The 18,672-nt window shown below is 43.0% G+C and overlaps 1 protein-coding gene across 14 annotated transcripts in view; it reads right to left on the bottom strand.

Moving 5' to 3' along the window:
• The window catches only part of sox5 (SRY-box transcription factor 5), a 311,103-nt gene that overhangs the window by 24,529 nt on the left and 267,902 nt on the right, over positions 1–18,672 (bottom strand). For 11 of the 14 annotated variants that reach the window (XM_049566743.1, XM_049566742.1, XM_049566744.1 and 8 more), the window contains 2 exons: positions 12,785–12,911; positions 8,680–8,765 (listed from right to left, as the gene is read on the bottom strand). In XM_049566743.1, the coding sequence (XP_049422700.1) occupies positions 8,680–8,765; positions 12,785–12,911 (213 nt within the window). The remainder of the gene's footprint in view (positions 1–8,679; positions 8,766–12,784; positions 12,912–18,672) is intronic. The other 3 variants (XM_049566739.1, XM_049566750.1, XM_049566751.1) reach the window with 1 other exon arrangement.

Below are 18,672 nucleotides of genomic sequence, written 5' to 3'. Positions count from 1 at the left end.
GGAACTCAGCGGGAGATCGGTCATGCTCTGGCGAGCTACGCGGGCACGGCACAGAGGACCAGTTCGCTGAGATCAGATCAGCCTCCGCTCGCTCATTTCTCTTCAATTAGCTGCACCGTGGCTCCTGGAAGAGCGAGTAAGGAGGGGTGGGGGTGGAGGGGGGGTGCAGCCGAGCATGAACACCCCTCACCCTCCCCTCACTCCCCCTCCCTACCAGCCAAACCCCCTAGCAAGTCGACCACAGGCGGTGTGTGTGTGTGTATGTGAGCATGTGTGTGTGTGTGTCCTGCCATATTCGGACCAGTGGTTCAAAGGCCTCTTTATTTGCGGAGTGAATTGAGTTCCATTACAAGGCCAGCTCCCGTCACTCAAAGCCCCGCTCAATGGGCTGGCGAGCGATGACACACACACTTATGCACAAATACACACACACCACACTCACATACACTCACACACACACACACAGTACAGAGGGCAGAAGCACTGTGGAGCACGCCCAGAGCGTCGCCACAACGACATGCATGTCAACAAACAGGAAGTGACAGCGCAAAGCCCCCTGGGGTGACCGGAGGAGGGAACACACACACACACGGGCGCAGACGCACACTCACACACGGAGCAACACAATGAGTGAGGGGTGAGGGAATGCAATCCTAGTTGCAGGATGAGACTAAAGAATTTGAAATGTCACTCACTGGCCAGGCATACCGCTGAGCTGAGCTGTGTGTGTCCCTGTGAGTGTGTGTGTTAAGACCTGCTCCTCACTCTTTCTGCTTCTAATCCCCTAATGTGAGACCAACACATCTGCATATGTTTGTGTGTGTGCACGTGAGCATGTCTAGTGGTCAGCGTGTGCTTGTCACATGACACCCCACTGTGTGTGTTTCTATACGTGTGTGTGTGTGTGTGTGTGAGCATGTGCGGCCTGAGCTCTATTGACAAGAGGTGAAAAGGTGATGTGTGACTATTGGTGTTCCTCTGAGTGAAGACATGGGGTGATTGCTTGGTATTAGTGTTATTGACACTGAGTGTGTATGCGCTCACAAACACACACTGGGCTGTGTCCATTCTCTCAGTCGTACTGTTTCTCCTGTCATTTTAGCAGGGGGGATCTATGTGTGTGTGTGTGTGTGTGTGTGTGTGTGTGTGTGTGTGTGTGTGTGTATGTGAGTCTTGGTCAATAATCTGCAGCTTTAGTCAGATTACCAGCCCGCCTGGTCTTTGTTGTCAGAGTTAGCGGCGCTTCAGAGCAGTCTGAGCTCTACTGTTTACATGGACACTGAGGACTATTGTATGGATCTAAATGGATTCTCCTCTGTCTGTCTGTCTGTCTGACTTCCTGTCCGTCTAATCACGTTTTTTTCGAGTTGCAGTGTGTTTTGATGCTGAAAGACAAGAAACAGATGGAATAGGTGTGGACTGATAGTGAGTAGGGATGCTAACAATCTAACAATCTATCTATCTATCTATCTATCTATCTATCTATCTATCTATCTATCTATCTATCTATCTAACATTAGCTGTTAGCAGTTATCAGCTAGTGGGTGAGCTAACTGCTGACGGAGGTTGCATCGAGCTGCATTTTGATGTGTTCAAGCTCTCTTTGGTAAAAACAAGTATTAGATTAAGTGACATTATAATGTTCTCATGGTGTGTTCAAATACAGTCATGTAAAATGTAGTTTTTGGCGAGAAACTCCAATGAATACAGCTGCTTGAAGGAGATATTTGTTGATGTTTTCACAGCAATATAGCAAAGTTATTAGAGAAGGAATTCTGATGTATTATATACAGTGAAAAAGCTTTTGAAGCAGTCATTTAAAAGAAAATGTTTTTATGTGAAAGAAGGTTATTTTAAAGGTTGTTCCATACATTTGTATTGTAATTTGTGCTTAATCAAAGATGTGTAATGACGGACTGAACGACTTTAAAACAGTTAACTTCACAAACCATCTTACGTTTTCTTTTTCGATTGTGTCCCTTCTGAGCCCCATTTGAGTAACTGAAAATGTATCTGTGACAGAGCTATGCAACATCAAAAATCACAACAACGAGCAGAGAAAGATGAATACTGTGGCATGGAGTACATACATTGATTACAATGCCTTCCTTACACCTTTATGGCACAGACTTAAGGACTAACACACAAAAAAAAAAAAATTAAAAAAAAAAAAAAAAAAAAAATATATATATATATATATATATATATAATTTTTTTTCAAACAACAAACATCTCAAGTATTTGATGTATTTTTTTCTTTGTGCTAGCTATAGTCAGCTGAAAAGAACAAAGAGTAAGTTAGTTTTTCGCTAAGCGCTTCATGCTAAATGTTTGGCTTTGGAATTTCATCACAATTTCAAGACCGAATACAAAAACTGACAGCCAGTGAAGTAAAAAACACGCTTTTACACCAATACTATATCATGGAGGATTATATAGACTCGTACATTTACATTTCCTTTACTCATTAAGTGTTTGGAGGTGGTGAGGCAGAATTTGCCTAACTATAGTCACCTATCTCTGTTGCCTATTGATTTCACATTGATCCCACGCTGCTATCACAAAATGGCATTTCCTTGCAACTCCGAGAAGCCTTTAAGACCGAGGAGAAGATACCGACACTGAAGCAATTCTCACATCTTAGAAAATGCTTTGCCACGCTTTTTCTCTCCTCCAGATAAGGTTTTGTGGAGAAACGAGTTGCTCGATTGATTTCTCATTTACGTTCTGTCATCCGTCCCTGTCTCTTTTTTCCCTCTCCCTCCCTCTAACCGCCTGTCCGTTGTTCGTCCGTCCATGTCTCCGGTGTACAGTGCGGTAATCCAGGACAATATGTTCCAACATCTGCCTCTCCATATGATGCCTGACCCATCCCATTGACCCTCTTTATGCCACGCAGCACACGCACACATTTAATCTCTAACACACATCCACACTTTTCTCCTCCATTTACCTCCACCTCCCCCCATCTTTCTCTGTTTATCCTTTAACTGATCATCCTTCTAAATACCTCTCTGGTACCTCTGTCTTTTCACCTTCATCGCCGAGCTCTTGCCTGGATAAGTGCATTTTTCTTTTCATTTTTCAGCTCTCTGTCTGTCCTTCTCAGTCCATTTGTGGATGATATCAATGATATCAAGGGTCAATAGGGAGCCAGATTAACATGCTCTAATGCACAATGTCACACTCATCCCCCAGATTAAGATGCTAAATGCCAACCTTGTACACTCCAAAGCCTCCATTGCCTTGAAAACCGTCTGTGAAGGATTCTGTGTTAAGCTCCCATTGACTGTAAGAGCTACTCTGTTGAATTCTATGGAGGATGTTTTACACATAGAAAGAGCTTTAAATCATTGAGAGATTAATACATTTTTCCAAGAACTGCACTTAACTCCAAGCCATGCTGTTGAGAGTTTTACTCAAAATCTCTTTTCTTTCTATGTATACCGTTTTCACAGTGTAATCAGGACAGAAGCCAAAGTTACTCACTGATTTCCTCTTTTATGTCTGTATAGTTCACAAATAAAGAGACATTTCCAAATTTATCACAACAAGTGGGACGGAGATGTGGATTCTGTAAAATGGTTTGGCGTAATATCAGGACCCCCATTAAGTTAAACTTTGAGTTCATAAATGTGAGTGTTTTTTCATGGAGTATACACCTATTGTATCAGCTTATAAATTAAATGTTGTAGATTTTGTCCATATTCAATTTGTGCAAGTCTAGATCTTAAAGGGGCACTCCACCAATTTTACACTGGAGCTGCTCCATGGACAATGAACTGGAGCCTGATTTTGTGGACCCACAAGATGTTTTCTCTTTTATACCCAATTAAGCTTTGGTCCAATTTCGTGTTCTCAGTTGTGAAACAGAAAATATACTCATATACTCAGAAAAACAAAACAAAACATACACACAAAAAAAAAAACAAAAAACAAAATCAATCTCTTGAAAGGTCCCCAACAACACATGTGATACTAAATTGCTGTATTGCCCCTTTAATCCTGTTTAATGATGTATGAATCAAAATTTAGGGGCAAAGTACAAAATAAATTACCAGTCATGTTGCTCAGAGAAAGACCATTACATGACCTCTGGTTAAAGAAATTACTGAAATTTAAACTGCTGCTTAGCCATTTGTGGCCATGGCAAGGTGCCAGGTGCAGCTTTAATGTTGTACTGTCGGGGATCCCAAATTTCAGAACTTTTTCATGACTTTTCAAGGACCTGTTATAAAATTTCTATGAACATTCACAATATAATACAAACAGAACTGTGTAGTATACTTTACTTGAAATGTTAATCGTATTATTACAGGCATTCCCTAGACACGGCTCCAAGAGTTGGGAAGTGACACCCGACAGTGGTTTATTTGTTTGGGGGTGGGATGCTCCACACCTTTAAACTACCAAAGCATGTATCTACTCATGGACGAGGGGCTAATGCTTCTGACAGCACAAGATGTAAACATTAATGCCGACCACCTCGGCTGAGCTGTAACGTTAGCTAGCTCAGTGGTGCTAGGTGAGCAGTAGCAGTAGATGTATGCTTCCTTTTGCACGGTGATAAGGTTGGTGGGTGTAGTTCAGTAGAAAGAAAAAAAATTCCTACATGAAACTGCTCACAACAAGGTCTGGATTATCTTGAGGAACCATGTCATGATTTCAAGTAAGAGACACTGCTGTTGAATTTTCCTAATGTATTTTTTGGTGCAGAGTGCCATCTAGTTCCAAGCAGTCCAGTTCAGTTTGGTTCTTTACACATTAGAGCAGCTATTATTTCGCGTTTCCATTGTCAAAAGTTGTGGATGGTACCTACAGAGCCATCCCTTTCCATCCCCTTTTTTTATATCCTTCTGTAATGGTGCCTAGTACAATGATCCTTTACTAAAAGGTGGAGCAAAAAACACTACAGTTCATTGATTAGTCAATCAAGACTCTTGATCGACAAGGACGCTATTTTTAAATATCCCATTGATTGCAACAGAGACTCTGGAGACTCCAGTCTGTTCTTTTTTGTTCTGAAAATGTTGTGCAACCTCGCTCTATGGATGATCAGTGAGAACCAGACATTCCCCTGCATCATCGGTTCATTAAGTATACTGTCTGTGGTGGAAACACAATACAGATAGGAACATGTCTGTACAGGTTACATATAGTTTCAAGGGTACTGTATTGAAAGTGTTAAGTGGAAACCCAGCTTTGTAATTGAGAGGAGGAGGACATCTCTACGGCTCTACTGCAACTCACACCTAAACAAGATTGATATTAGTGCTACCAGTATGAGAAAATATCTAATTTTGATTTTGGGGTGAACTGTCCCTTTAAGGGTTATATTGTTCCTATGTGAACTGAAAAAAATGGACCCAGATTCATCAACTTTTAAAAACCAAAAAACACAGATTATATTGGATTTTATCTATAATTATGGCTGTTTTATGTAGTTCTTTAAAGTCAACATTTTTGTGCCACACAGTACATGGAAAGATATGATGCAGCGTGTATGAGGAATTTATTAATGCTAAACATTAATCGCATACAAATAATTGCACTACACATTGTTTATGTGTGTTAATGTGTGTAGGTCAAATGTCCACAAGTTGAAATAACTGTCAGCACGTGTCCATGCACTCTTGGCAGCAGCTGCGAAGTTCATCGTGTACTCTTTCAGAAAATCTTTCTTTTTCTCCCTCTATTTGTGTGTGTCTTGGCCAAGTGGGTTCACTTGTGTCCTCTCCGCCAAACCACTGTGTTGCCGTGGCGACCCGAGGCCCGAGCTAACTGTCATGTCTCGTCTCAGCGACAGAAACACCTCCTTATCAAATGAGGGCGCAGAGACGATCCCAAAGGAAATCCATCCACATTGAGACATCTGTACTTGTGTTAGCCCGGGCAAATCCGTTTCTTTTTGACAAGCCTTAATCTCAATGTGTGACTGTGTTTGTGTGTGCGTGTTTGTGTGTGTGTGTGTGTGTGTGTGTGTGAGACTGTGTTTTTCTGGGAGGATTGTAAGAAAGAAATCTGCTAGTGAGATGTTTTTTTGCACTTGTTGTGTCCTCTCACCCCTCCCTGCTGGTAAAAAAAAAATCCAATTGCAAGGTGGACAAAGCCGTTCAACTGGAGATTGAGTGTGTCTGAACACAGTCGAACATATGGACGGCTAGATTGAAGCAGTGATAACAGCACAGAGGACATTATTCTCAGGCTAAACACACAAATGTGCTCACACACACATATACACACACACACACACACACACACACACACACACACGAGTAATAATGAAATCAGTGACGACAGCGGGGTCCGTTCTCCATGATAGAATTACACAGCTTTTCTGTTCTCCCTGCAGTGTCTACCATATGGGGCAGCACGTTTGGCTGACAGGTGCAAATGTATTACACACACTCTGACTAACCTTTAACCCATATTTTCACATCATTCCCCTCGTGTGTGAACAATAAGTGAAAAAGATGCACATGGAAATATGTGTGTCAATGCAGCTGTTTCTCTCAGATATTCATGTGTGTCATATTTTATGATAATGCGTGTCAAGGAGACATGAGGGCCAAGTGCAGCCTGTAGAGAGGCCGAGCCCAACACGGGAGGTTAATGTGTTTCAGACAGGCAACCGGGGGGACGCCCGCGCAGGCTCTTAACCCCTGGGAGAGGGGGCCCCCGAAGCCCACGTGGATCCGAGTGGAAATATGTGAGGTCTAGTCGCGTGTGTTTGCCTGCGAGAGAGTGAGCGTACGAGCCGTGGGGTCAGGATTACCAAGCGATAGGCCACTTATTGTAAATATGCAGACAGGAAAAGAACCAAAGTCAGACTCATCCTCCCTGTAAGCGGGATAACAGATGTTTTGTTTTTACTGTTTTACCTCTCTGTGGTTTTGTGTCTCGGTCTCTGTCTTCTCTTTCTGCTTCCTGGCTTATTCATCGTTTGGCCTCCAAATTTATGACATAGCAGCAAAGAAAACAAGCAGACCACTTTCTTGTACTTATGACGTACATATGGGCCGACCTCTTAAATTTCGATTGTTCAAAACTGTCAGATGTTTACTCAAAGGAAAGTTAACCTCTCTGTTAAAAGTTAACCTCTCTGTTAAAATAGCATTTTTCAAGTTTCATACCTCCCGTCACATTTCAAAAATGACCCAAAAAAAAGCTGGGATGGTCTTTAATCTTACCATCACTTCAGACATTTGCAGTTTAAAGACAAAAGTCAAGTGTCTGCACATAAGGTTAACATTTTTAAATGATTTTTGGACATATAAATAGCACATTTTTGCAGATTTTACACTCTGATGAAGACTGTTAAAGTTGAAACATGTTTGTCATCTGTATTCATAAAGGATTTTTACTCAAATGTTTTTCTTTAATTTGAAAATAAGACCTAGTTGAGTTCAAGTTTGCACATAGGATTAATGTCACAATTTATTACTCATACTAATTACTTATTTTTGGAAATTAAAATTGAGTTGACTTGTCAAAAAAGAACACATACTGACCACTTTTGTACTCATAAGTTAAGTTTTATAGAGACAAATCTGTTTTTCCACTTGTTTGAAAATTAGGTTTTGGAGGCATAAAGCTTGCAGGATGTATAATCCATCACAGTGAAGTTTCTTATTTGTTTTATACCTGAAAGCAGAGAGTAAATATTGCTTAAAATGTCTCTCTTGGTGTTCAGGTGCCTGTAATGTGGTGGAGGAAGTATTCAGATATTTTGTTTGAGTAAAAGTAGCAATACTATATTGTAAAAATACTCTGTTACAAGTAAAAGTCCTGCATTCAAAATCATAATCAGGTAAAAGTAAAAAAGTATTAGCATTTAAATAAAGTAAAATTACTGAAAGAAAAAGCATTTATTATGTAGAATAGCCCATTTCAGATTCATACATATATTACATTACTGAGTTATAACTAGTGATACATTAATATGTTCATATATGTTCAATGTTGCAGTTGGAGTTGCTGGGTACAATACATAATCATGTATTAGTTTACTGTATTTTGTATTAATAATGAATTTGAATCTGCAAAGTACAATATTTGTCTCCAAAATATAATGGAGTATAAGAGTATAGAATAGCATACAGTAGAAATACTCAAGTACAAGTGCCACCAAATTGTACATAAGTACAGTACTTGGGTAAGTGTACTTCATTATATTCCCCCACTACTTCTATTGTATTTATCATTTTGTTCATGATGATAAACCTAAAAGTTAAAGTGCATACAACGATGCCTCTGTGCTGTTAAAAGAGATTGAAATCTCTTCAGCGTCACCCACACATTAGCTTTGACAGTCAATCTGAATATTGCAGGACAAAGCCATGGGGTGAGGGCTACACTTGTCAGTTCTGTGTGATTTTCTGAACTCTGATCATGACGATCATGTTTTTATGGGATCACTTCACTGTCCACACTCGGGCTGAAAGTGACAGCTTTGCACCCCCCGTGGCTGTGTTTGTGGTCTTGTATAGCTCAGTGGGCAGTATGTGGTGTGAACACTGTCGGGGGATTTATTCCCAATAGGACCACCCAAGTGAAAAGGAAAACTGAATGTTTTAATCTGTGATATTCAAAGATGTCTAGTTGTTGTTGTGATTTACTTGAGGTTTTTGCTCCCTAAATTGGTTTCCGAAAGGTCATCTTCAGATGCGGTGATCTTACCTGGAGTTGTAGGGGTCCCAGGCCTGGTGTGGCAGCGGCGGCAGCAGCCATTGTTGTAGGGATGAGCTGGAGAGGGTAGGGGTCACCTGAAGAAAACCAGAGAAGATCGCATTTTTTAAGCATATCAGAGATTGTTTCTGGTACGTTTTTATGTTAGACTGTACAAAAATAATGGATAGAGCCATTGTGACGTCCTTAGTCTGTGGTCTTCTGTTTTGGCTGCTGCCATCTTGGGTTTTGGAGACAGAAGTGACCCTATTTGGACGAGAGGTTGGAGCTATGGCGGGGAGTGAATGTGGGGTGAATCTGACACTCTAACATTGCCTGTTTAAGGTGGGAATGTCGTGCCGTCATTCTGCCACGTAATTTTGTATAAAGGGTACAGTCATGGAATGGGAGGACAGAGTTGTCTCACCTTTAAGCTGACAGTGCCAAATTAATGTCTGCATGAAAGGGATAGCCAGCAGGACAGGACCATTGATGGGACAGGTGCGACATTCTGACATCGTTTTATGTGTGCGACCCACTGCTTGCAAAGCAGCTAGCAGCAGTTAGCAGCTAACTCTACAATAAGGCCTGCGAACTCCTTACCCTCTAAGCAGACGATGATCAACCGCTATATAACAGTGATGATAAATGATTGTTGAGGCTTGCTATGCCACCATTATTTTGTTAAGAAAGTGCTCGCTTTTGGAGTCAGCCTCATGTGGCCATTTGAGGAATTCCGTTTTTTGACACTACGTGTTGGCTTCATTTTGTCAGCCTTGGTGGTTGCTGCTTGATTTTTACACACTAGTATCCCCTTTCTATAGCATCCCTCTCTTCTCTCACCCATTTTACAATCATGCCTCACCCTCTCCTCTTTCTGTCTCCCCTTCCTCTCCCTCATCCTCCATATCTGTCTCTGCATCCCCCCTCCCTTTCCCCTCATCCTCGTTTTTCTCCTCCCTCTCATCCCACCTTCGTCCATCTCCTCCCCTCGCCTCACCCCCATCACCCCCCCTCCCACCACCACCACCACCACCACCACCACCTGAGTCCCTCTCTGCAGCTGTTAAAGCCGTTCTTTGTGTGTGCTGCCGGTAGGGCCTTAATGAAAAGCCTGATTGTGTGTCCTCCTCCTTAATACCCCCTGACAAAGAGCAGCGAGGTGAGGGGATTCTGATAAAGCTGGCCCCAGCGCCGTAATTAAGAGCCGCCACTGCCGATTGCTGCTCTCTCTTCCCTCTCTTTTTTTTCTCCTCTCCCCTCAACTGTCTGTTCTCCTGCTTTGTTGGGAGACGGCTGCTTTCAGTTTCTCTCGTCTGTCTCCCACTTTCTCTCTCCTTATGTCCTTCTTGTTGTCATCTTTCTCTCTTCACAACTTACTCTCCACCTTTATCCCGTCCTCCCCTCTTCTCTGTCAGGAATGATAAATCAAGAGATAGATGGACGAACAGGGCGGAGGAGATGACAGAAGTGCAGGAGAAGGAGACAGAGAAAAGGACGAGTGCGGTTTATTAGTGACCAGGTGCAGATAGGCCGTGCTATAATTACTTCGAGCGAGAGGGAGAAAGACAGAGAAGAAGGGAGAGAAAGGTCAGGGATGAGGGGAGGAGGAGGTGGAGGGTGAAGAAGAGGAGACATATTGAACAAAACCTGCCTGTTGACAGCTATGATTTACATTTGGACATGCCTACTACCCAAAATACCGTACACTGAGGTCAAAATTTATACTAGTATCACATCGAGGACACTCTTTTCTTCATGGAGAATAACTTGGGAATGTTCTCAGGGCTTGACCTTGCATTTCTGACCTGAACCTTTAGCACAGCGGTCAGCTTCTTGGCCGTATCGGGACCTGCTATTGTGCATGTGCGTGCCCATGTAAATGTGTGTATTTGTGCTTGGCATAAGCCAAGACTTTCCTTCCAACATATTTTCCCATATAACTCTGTAAAAAAAGTGAAGCTGAGACATTCTTTTCTTCAGCAGGGAGGGAGGGCAGGAGGGATTAAAGAATTATTTCAGGACTGTGTATTCTAGGAGATGGGTCTTTTTCTCCTCGCTCCCTAGACAAACATGAGCTGGGTGGATATTTATGCTCCTCCTGGGGGTCGCTGTAACAAAAGAGAGAAGGATGGAGGAAAGCAAACATGTTGCTCTTGGCTTGGGGACAGTGACCTCGGTGGACGAGGATGAAATTTCTCACTGACAAAGAAGAAGATGGATCAAGGGAAGTGATAGGCAAAAATGTCATCGATGTCCCTGTGGTATCAATTTATGCACAATTATGCATTTTTAAAATTCTTAAAGGGGCACTACACAGATTCTTAACATGAAGTTCAGTTCACTTGTCATGAGGATAACTACTAAACTGCCTTATGTGGCTCTGAAGGGAGCTTAAAGTTTAGGAAAACAACCCTGATGATGTTGCAGGGAGTGTGGAATGAAGCTATTGGGCTGAATTATGGGAAATGTAGGATCCAGTGTTTCTGGAGTTTGTCCCATTTTAGAGAAGCTGCTATTGCAGATTTTTTTCAGTCTGTCTCTTGTGAGTTACTCAGCTTTTCGAAAGTGCAATGCTAATAACTAGAATGCCCCTTTCAATTGTGTTTCAGTGTCACCTCTAAGATGTTTGGAAATTAATTAATTAATAATATATATATATATATATATATATTTTATCTTATTTAAGCACCCAGGTTTTGTACGGAGCCCCTATAGTCCTGAAAAGGCCCCCCCCCCTTTGGGGGCTCCGTACTTTTGGGACTAAGAGAAAAAAGTGAAAATCAGCCTCAAAGTCAGCTTTTGGGAAAGAAAAATATGAACATATCATACCTGAAAATGCAGTGCTATTAAGAAGTAATTAAGTTTTCAATATTCATAACAGAAAACAAAAAGTCTTCACAAAACTTAAACAGTTATCTTTAGCTCTTTCACACTGTGTCAGCGGCTTGGATGACAGAAGAACTGTGTTACTGTTCAACAAGTGTTCAAACAGTGCACAGAAATCGACGTGCGGATAAAATCTATTCATATCTTCAAAGCTATGAAGCGGCATGAGAATATGTCAGAGCACAATGCTACACATGTCCTATTTAGAGCTGCGGCACCAAACTACATCAACTCACAACAACTTTGAAAGTTGCCAGAGAGTTTTCTCAGGGGCGGCTCAGCCTGGCGCAGAGTGCCAGTCCGGTTGGAGTTGGCGGAGGCAGTGAAAAGACAAGCCCACCACTTGACAGGGTATTTACGTGGGCAGTGGGCGTGGGTGAAGATGGCACTAATTAAAATGGAATGGACTTGTTTGGGAAGCTGTGAAACTCTAAGGGGGTGGGGGGGGTGAGGGGAGGGGAGCGGCACTGGACGTGCACGAGCTGGTGTGCACGCTCTCGTATCTGTGTCTGAGTATTTTTTTTTTTTTTTTTTGTGTTTGTGATATCACAAAGCATTCTCTGGCTGCCTGGACGTTTGTGTGTGTCTATGTGTGTTAGTGTGTGTGGGCTGTGTTGGAAACATGTTCTGGCTGCTTCCCGTGTTAATGTGAGGAGAACCTGGGGCAGGTCACATTACCACCCCCCACACCCCCTCTGCTAACCCCCCCTGCCGTGCATTTATTCCCAGCATCCCCTGGCAAGCACCCACCCCTCTTTCTCTCTCCCTCTCTGTCTCTGTCTCTCTCTCTCTATCATGGTAAACAACACATTGCCACACAGCCGGAGCGTGATAGCCAAAAAAAAAGAAGAAGAAGAAAAAAAAAAAAAAAAAAAAAAAAAAAAAATGTCCTGCAGGACGCCTGTATTTTGTTGCTTTTATACATCAAAAAATAGACAAGACAAAAGGATGGAGCCAAAAGGACTGAGCCAGAGAGGGACAGATAAAGAGAGAGAGATCGAGAGTGTAAACAGGAAGGGTGTATTTGGACTGTTTTTTTCTATTAGCAGAGAGATGTTGTTGTAGGGGCGAGCTCCTCTTTTGGGAAACAATCCGACTCCTTGTGTGGGAAAACGGTCAGACTCTACCTTGCTAAGTGAAAAACATTTGAAACACCACAAATAAAAGGTACTTTTATACTAAAAAAGTTGCGCCTGTTTATGAGTGTGCGTGTGTGGACATTACTCACTGCAGCCAGGCTTGTAGTTGAAGCCAGGGGGCATGAGGAAGCCTTGCTGGGCTGCAGCCGCCGCCAGAGTCCTCTGGTCTGGAGGAAAGACGGGAATCATCAGCGGAGGGAGTTGGCCCTGGACCTGCTGAGGAAGGAGGGAGAGGAAGGGGGGAGGGAGGAGGGAGACGGAGGCACAGAGGAAGACAGGAGGAAGAAGTGAGAAAAAAAGAGAAGAGAACATGAGTACCTTTGGCATCTTTTTCAATGACCACCCATAGCCATGAAGAATACTGCTAAAAATAGAGCTGTGTGTTTGTAACTGATCCCAGAACAGCCTTAAGTACCAGTTACATCTGAATTACATCATTATAATTTCTTAGAATCATATGCGTTCAGGCTCGTATACATATATTCATGTAATACATATGGGACACACATATGACATCAGTCTGCAATGAAGTCACACACACACACACACACACACACACACACCCACACACACACACACGCTCAGACCCTAAACACTCCATCGTCTGGATTCAAAGACAAAAAACAAGTCATGAGAACAGTTCACTAAACTCACACAACAGCTGGCCTTTTCCTTTTATTTGGAAGATGATGTTCTCTCCCTTCTCCCCACATCAATACCCCCCCCACCCCCCAACAACCAAAACACACCAACACACACACACAAACACAAACACATACACACACATAGACACAACCCTCTCTGCGCGCCCGTCGGCAGAGAGCCATACGACTTCACAAGGTTTCCAGGATTTTAAAAGGAGAAGCAGAAAAAAGCTCCTACGATGGGTGGCTTTGGCAGGGACGACAGGAGAGGGAGAGACAGAGAGGGAGAGAAGGAGAGAGAGAGAGAGAGATAGATAGAGAGAGAGAGAGAGAGAGAGAGAGAGGGAGACAGACAGAGAGAGAAGTAGGAGACAGATGGTTGCACTAAACAGCGTTCTGCCAAAAACAACGCACAAAGACTCGCGTGTGATGGACTGACTGACAGTTTGAGAGAAAAGATAGGAGAAGATGAGGAGAGGAAGTGAGGAGGAGAGGGAGAGTGGGAAAAGGTGAGACGGGGAGGAAAACGAGGAATCTTATCAAGCTGTAAAGCTGAGGTGTAATGCTGGGAAGATAGAGAAACCGCAAATATGAGTAGAGGGAAGGAGCTCCAGCCAATAATTGTGCAAATTTTAAGCCATTTTCCAAAATGTCAATACAAGAAAATCAATGTGTTTCCTACTGAGAAACATCACTGCAACAGGGCCCCAGTAACTCTTTAGCTTCAAAGGTCCATCATGTCAGTTCTGTTATTTTCATTAATTAACTTGGTTGAAAATACAGTGTGGAGTTTTCAGTAGCCACCAGTTTTGCTTTTGAGTCTTTGGGCATGGCAACAATACAACAATGCTACGCCTACACTGTGCTGAAATGAAAAGAGAAAGAAGAGACATGTCCTGCGATATAATCACTTATCTAACACTTATCTAAACAGTTTCATCTCTCAAGTCCTCCTTTTCTTGATCAATACAATGCTTTTTATACCTCAGTCAAACTGCAAATGATTTCTTTTGCTTCTTTTCACATTTTCAGGGTCTCGGCTTGAGATCAGTTATATGTGTGTTTAAAGAATGCCGTAAAAACAGGTGTGTGAGAACAAACTTTCCAACTTTTGACAGAAGTGCTGTACATGCACCTGTGATGTCTTTAGAGACTTGGTAAGACTAAGCAGCAACCTCCAAGACTGAAAGATTAAGCCAATGCAGAGGTGCCAAAAACTGCAGTTCCTCTAATGGCCACTTGAGGCTGGCTCCAGAAGGGAGTCAATCCTCATAGACCCCCATTTTAAAATGCAGAACTTAACAGCAGAAATTCACGTTTACTGCCTGGTACAAAAATGGTTTTGGTTGCTTTAGCTAATTTCCCTTTTCATGGCAACTTCCAACTGTAAATTTAACTCACCTTAAAATTGTATTAAGGTTTTAACTTTGGCATAAATTAGAGCATGGCCGCTTTGAGTGATGAGCTGTCTGCTAGGTGTTCCCACAGTCTTGAAGTCAGATCTACTCCTCACTCCTCCCAGCCCTCTCGTCCTAGGAATTACGTTTATATACAACAAATTTTAAACAGGTACTCCGGCTTCCTCCCACAGTCCAAAGACATGCAGGTTAATTGGTAAATTGTCCGTAGGTGTGAATGCGAGTGTGAATGGTTATCTGTCTCTATGTGTCAGTCCTGTGATAGTGTGGTGACCTGTCCAGGGTGTACCCTGTCTTTCACCCAATGTAAGGAGGATAAATGGTTACGGAAAATGAATGAATGAATGAATAATTTGAAACAGCAAATAGGCTCTGAGGAAAACAGACTGCCGAGTAAATTACTTTTTCTACATTGGGCAAGTCGCAAAAATGCTGATACTGAAAGTATCAGTAAAATATTTCAGGGACCACAGCATTTTTTAATTACCTTTTTTATTAACATTTAACTGAAATGATTATTCTTCCCATGAACCAAAGGGCTTTTGTTGCCTAAACCAATGACAGAAGTCTGTATCGGTGTCAAGGTCCTGCACTTTGTACGCCCGCTATCCTCCCAAACCACCTCCGTTGTGAAGTCTACACCGTAGATGAATGGAGTGTTATAATACCTGAAAGAAAGGTTGTCTGTGAACATAGCTGAGGCATCGATTACGCTGCCACAGCAACATAATTATGAAAGCAGTTTAATCTTGTCTCATCCAAATATGGCCACTTATGGCTCCAAAAAACCAAGATGGCAACGGCCAAAGTGCCAAACATGGGGCTTCAAAATGTGTGTAGGCCACACAGACCAATAGATGACCTCACGATGGCTACGTCCATTATTTGAAACAGTAAAAGATTAAACCTTTCTCATCAGTTCATAGGTTGCATATTTGTTTGTTACAGTTAAACACCAGGAAAACTCTTAGAAGTTGATTTACAGAGACAAATAAGTATTTGATTTTGGACAAATACTTGGTTGCCACAGAGTATTTGACAGAGAAAGCTCCTCCGGAGATAAGTGTTTTTTCAAAGGTTGACCAATACTCCACGTGAAGAGTAACCTTAACTGCATGTGTAAAATTGGTGGAGTGCCCCTTTAAATCAAATCTCTGACAGGGTCTTTAGGCCTTTGACCTGTATTCCTGGCTGCAAAGCACCGTGCTCCCTCTTTACAACTCATTGCCGCTTTCCTCCTTCTTCTGCCTCTCTTATTTTGTCAGGAGGGCAGAGAGGTAATGGCTGAATAGGATAATGGGAAGGTAAAAGCTGTTTGATGTGGGAAAATTGATCTGGAATGATGGAAATGGCTGGAAATGGCAGCACAATCATAAGGATGTGGCGGTGCTGCGGTACAATCAGGTAATATCTCAGCACTCCCAGCTTTCCCTGCCTGTGTGTATATACTCAAGTTTCCCTGGGTGTACGCATGCTTGCGTACTGTAAATACCTGTGTGTGTGTGTGTGTGTGTGTGTGTGTGTGTGTGTGTGTGTGTGTGTGTGTTTCTGTGTGTGAGCGTGTCTCCTCCTCCCCCCCTCCTCCTGCTCCTGTGTGTCGGCATGCGGCAGCCAGCAGCACTGTAATCAAACTATCACAGCGCAGGGGAATACAGCTCTCTTGAAGCGGCTCCTGTTTCCCCCTTACACCAAAAACAATAATTACTCCACCATTTTGGTTAACCATAAACCGCCGTGCCGCCTGCGCCGCGCGATCAGAAGGGAGAGGCGTTCCAGCGCGACGCTCGGACAGGACCCCCGCAGGGACGAATCACAGACAGAACAGTTCCGCTTTGCCTTTCAGGCCTAATTGGACATATGCTGGAGTGGAGCTGGCTAGCAATACTGTAATGTACCATGGGGAGGAGGAGAGGAGAGGAGAGGAGAGGAGAGGAGAGGAGAGGAAAGGAAAGGAAAGGAAAGGAAAGGAAAGGAAAGGAGAGGAGAGGAGAGGAGAGGAGAGGAGAGGAGAGGAGAGGAAAGGAAAGGAAAGGAAAGGAAAGGAAAGGAAAGGAGAGGAGAGGAGAGGAGAGGAAAGGATAGGAAAGGAGGTAATTCCATGGCAGCTGTAATACATACATACTGTACATAGACACACTGGCACATATATTGTTTGATGCCTGTGCGTGTGCAGATGGCTTTGCAGGGTCTTCTCCTCTCTATATCTGCCTCTTTTTCTATCCCATAACAAAAAGCCTGCGCACAATAGGAAGATATTAATCAGTCTGCAGAACTGTTGCACAATACATGTAAGTCTCCACAATGGGATAAGAAGATCAAGCGACAGAAAAGGAGGCGAGAGAAAGACACAAAAGAAGAAGAAAAAAAGCAGAAACGTACAGAGAATGGTTTACGGAGAATCATACCCTCCCATATGGTGCTGCTATGATAGTTGAGTTGTGTGTAACAGCTGTTGAGCTGATGAGCACTAGCCTAGCATGGTCACTGGCACACACACGCTGACCTCCAAACGGTAATACGCACACATATGAGGCAGAAAACATGAGCAAGTTGAGCGGAACAGGAGAAACAAGGGACTCAAAAACTGTCTGAAGTGTGTTTGTGTGTGTGTGTGTTGAGGGGTGAGGAAGTTTGTCCACTAGCTGATCATATGATATTGTCTCCCTCATCATGCCCCCCCGTGCATTCCTTCCCATTTAGATTCCTTCACCATCTCCAAAATGACTTAATCTGATATTTCTCCTAATATTGGATACACAAGAATGCAATACCTTAAAGTGGATTATGAGCTCTGTGTGTTAGCCTCGTGATCACAGTGTAAACTTTGAAAGCGAGGGGAATAAAAGAGAGGGAGAGAGCTCTCCCAAATCAGAGAATGAGAATCAGAGACAAAGAGATGCATTGACAGAAGGAAAGAAAAGCCTGTGAGAGAAAGTGAGGGTGAGGGAAACAGAGAAAAGTGAGAGCGAGGCCAGATCTATCAGACAATCTCCAGATCCCACATAAAGGAAAAGGCACATCTGAAACAGCAGGCGCTTTGGGGAATAACGCACTCCTCAGCTTCTCTTTCACATCAGGCCCAAAGCGAACATGAAAACCTACAACACACACAGACAAAACATCACACTGCCGCTACTGTAGGCTGCCGACGTGGAGGATAAGGAGCTCCGCGTTTTATCTCCAAACCCCTCCTCCAGATCCAAAAAAGAAACCTGAAACAAACAAAACTGGAACTCATCTAAAAAAAAAAAAATCCTCTAATCAGTGATAACTGAATGCAAAACAAAGAAAAACACTCGGAATGGAAAAAGAATCACATATATATAAAGAAAACGTGTGAAACTTTTTTTCTTGAGAACTTTCACAGGGGCAAAGAGGACAGAAAGAAAGAGAGAAGTCGACAATTCACCCTGGCGAGAGAACTTCTCAGGAAATAAACAGCAGATAGAGCGAACAGAATGAACAAGAGAGGGAGAAAGAGTGAGAGAAAGAGAGACGGAGAGGGGAGCAAGAGTTGGATAATTGGCAGCGAGTCGAGGCTGCGTTCACCACGCGCCAGGCGGCACAGCTTGAACTTAAAGCGCCGCTGCGGCATAATGAAGATGTGGCCGCTAATTAACATATGGGGTGCGAAACAGGTTGGTTGGCACGCGGCGCGCTAAAAACTCCAAGGTAAAGTTATTATTGGGGAGTAATTAGCTCTATGAAGTTAATGCGCCGAACAATAGCTGCCAGCGCCGCACAATATGGCTCGCATCTGAGCGCGCGAAAAAAATAGCCCCCGCTAAAGTGCGAGTCCCACAGCTAAAATCTGTTGGCGACCATATGCTCCGGCAATTAATGCAAGACCTGGATGACCTATTGCTAAAGAAGGGACGTGCGAGCGACAGAACCAATAATTAATTTGGAGGGAGA

This window comes from Epinephelus fuscoguttatus, linkage group LG22 (genome assembly GCF_011397635.1).
Source record: "Epinephelus fuscoguttatus linkage group LG22, E.fuscoguttatus.final_Chr_v1".
NCBI lineage: Eukaryota > Metazoa > Chordata > Actinopteri > Perciformes > Serranidae > Epinephelus > Epinephelus fuscoguttatus.
Note: the sequence above shows the minus strand (reverse complement) of the source record. Positions and strands in the feature narration are given on the sequence as shown.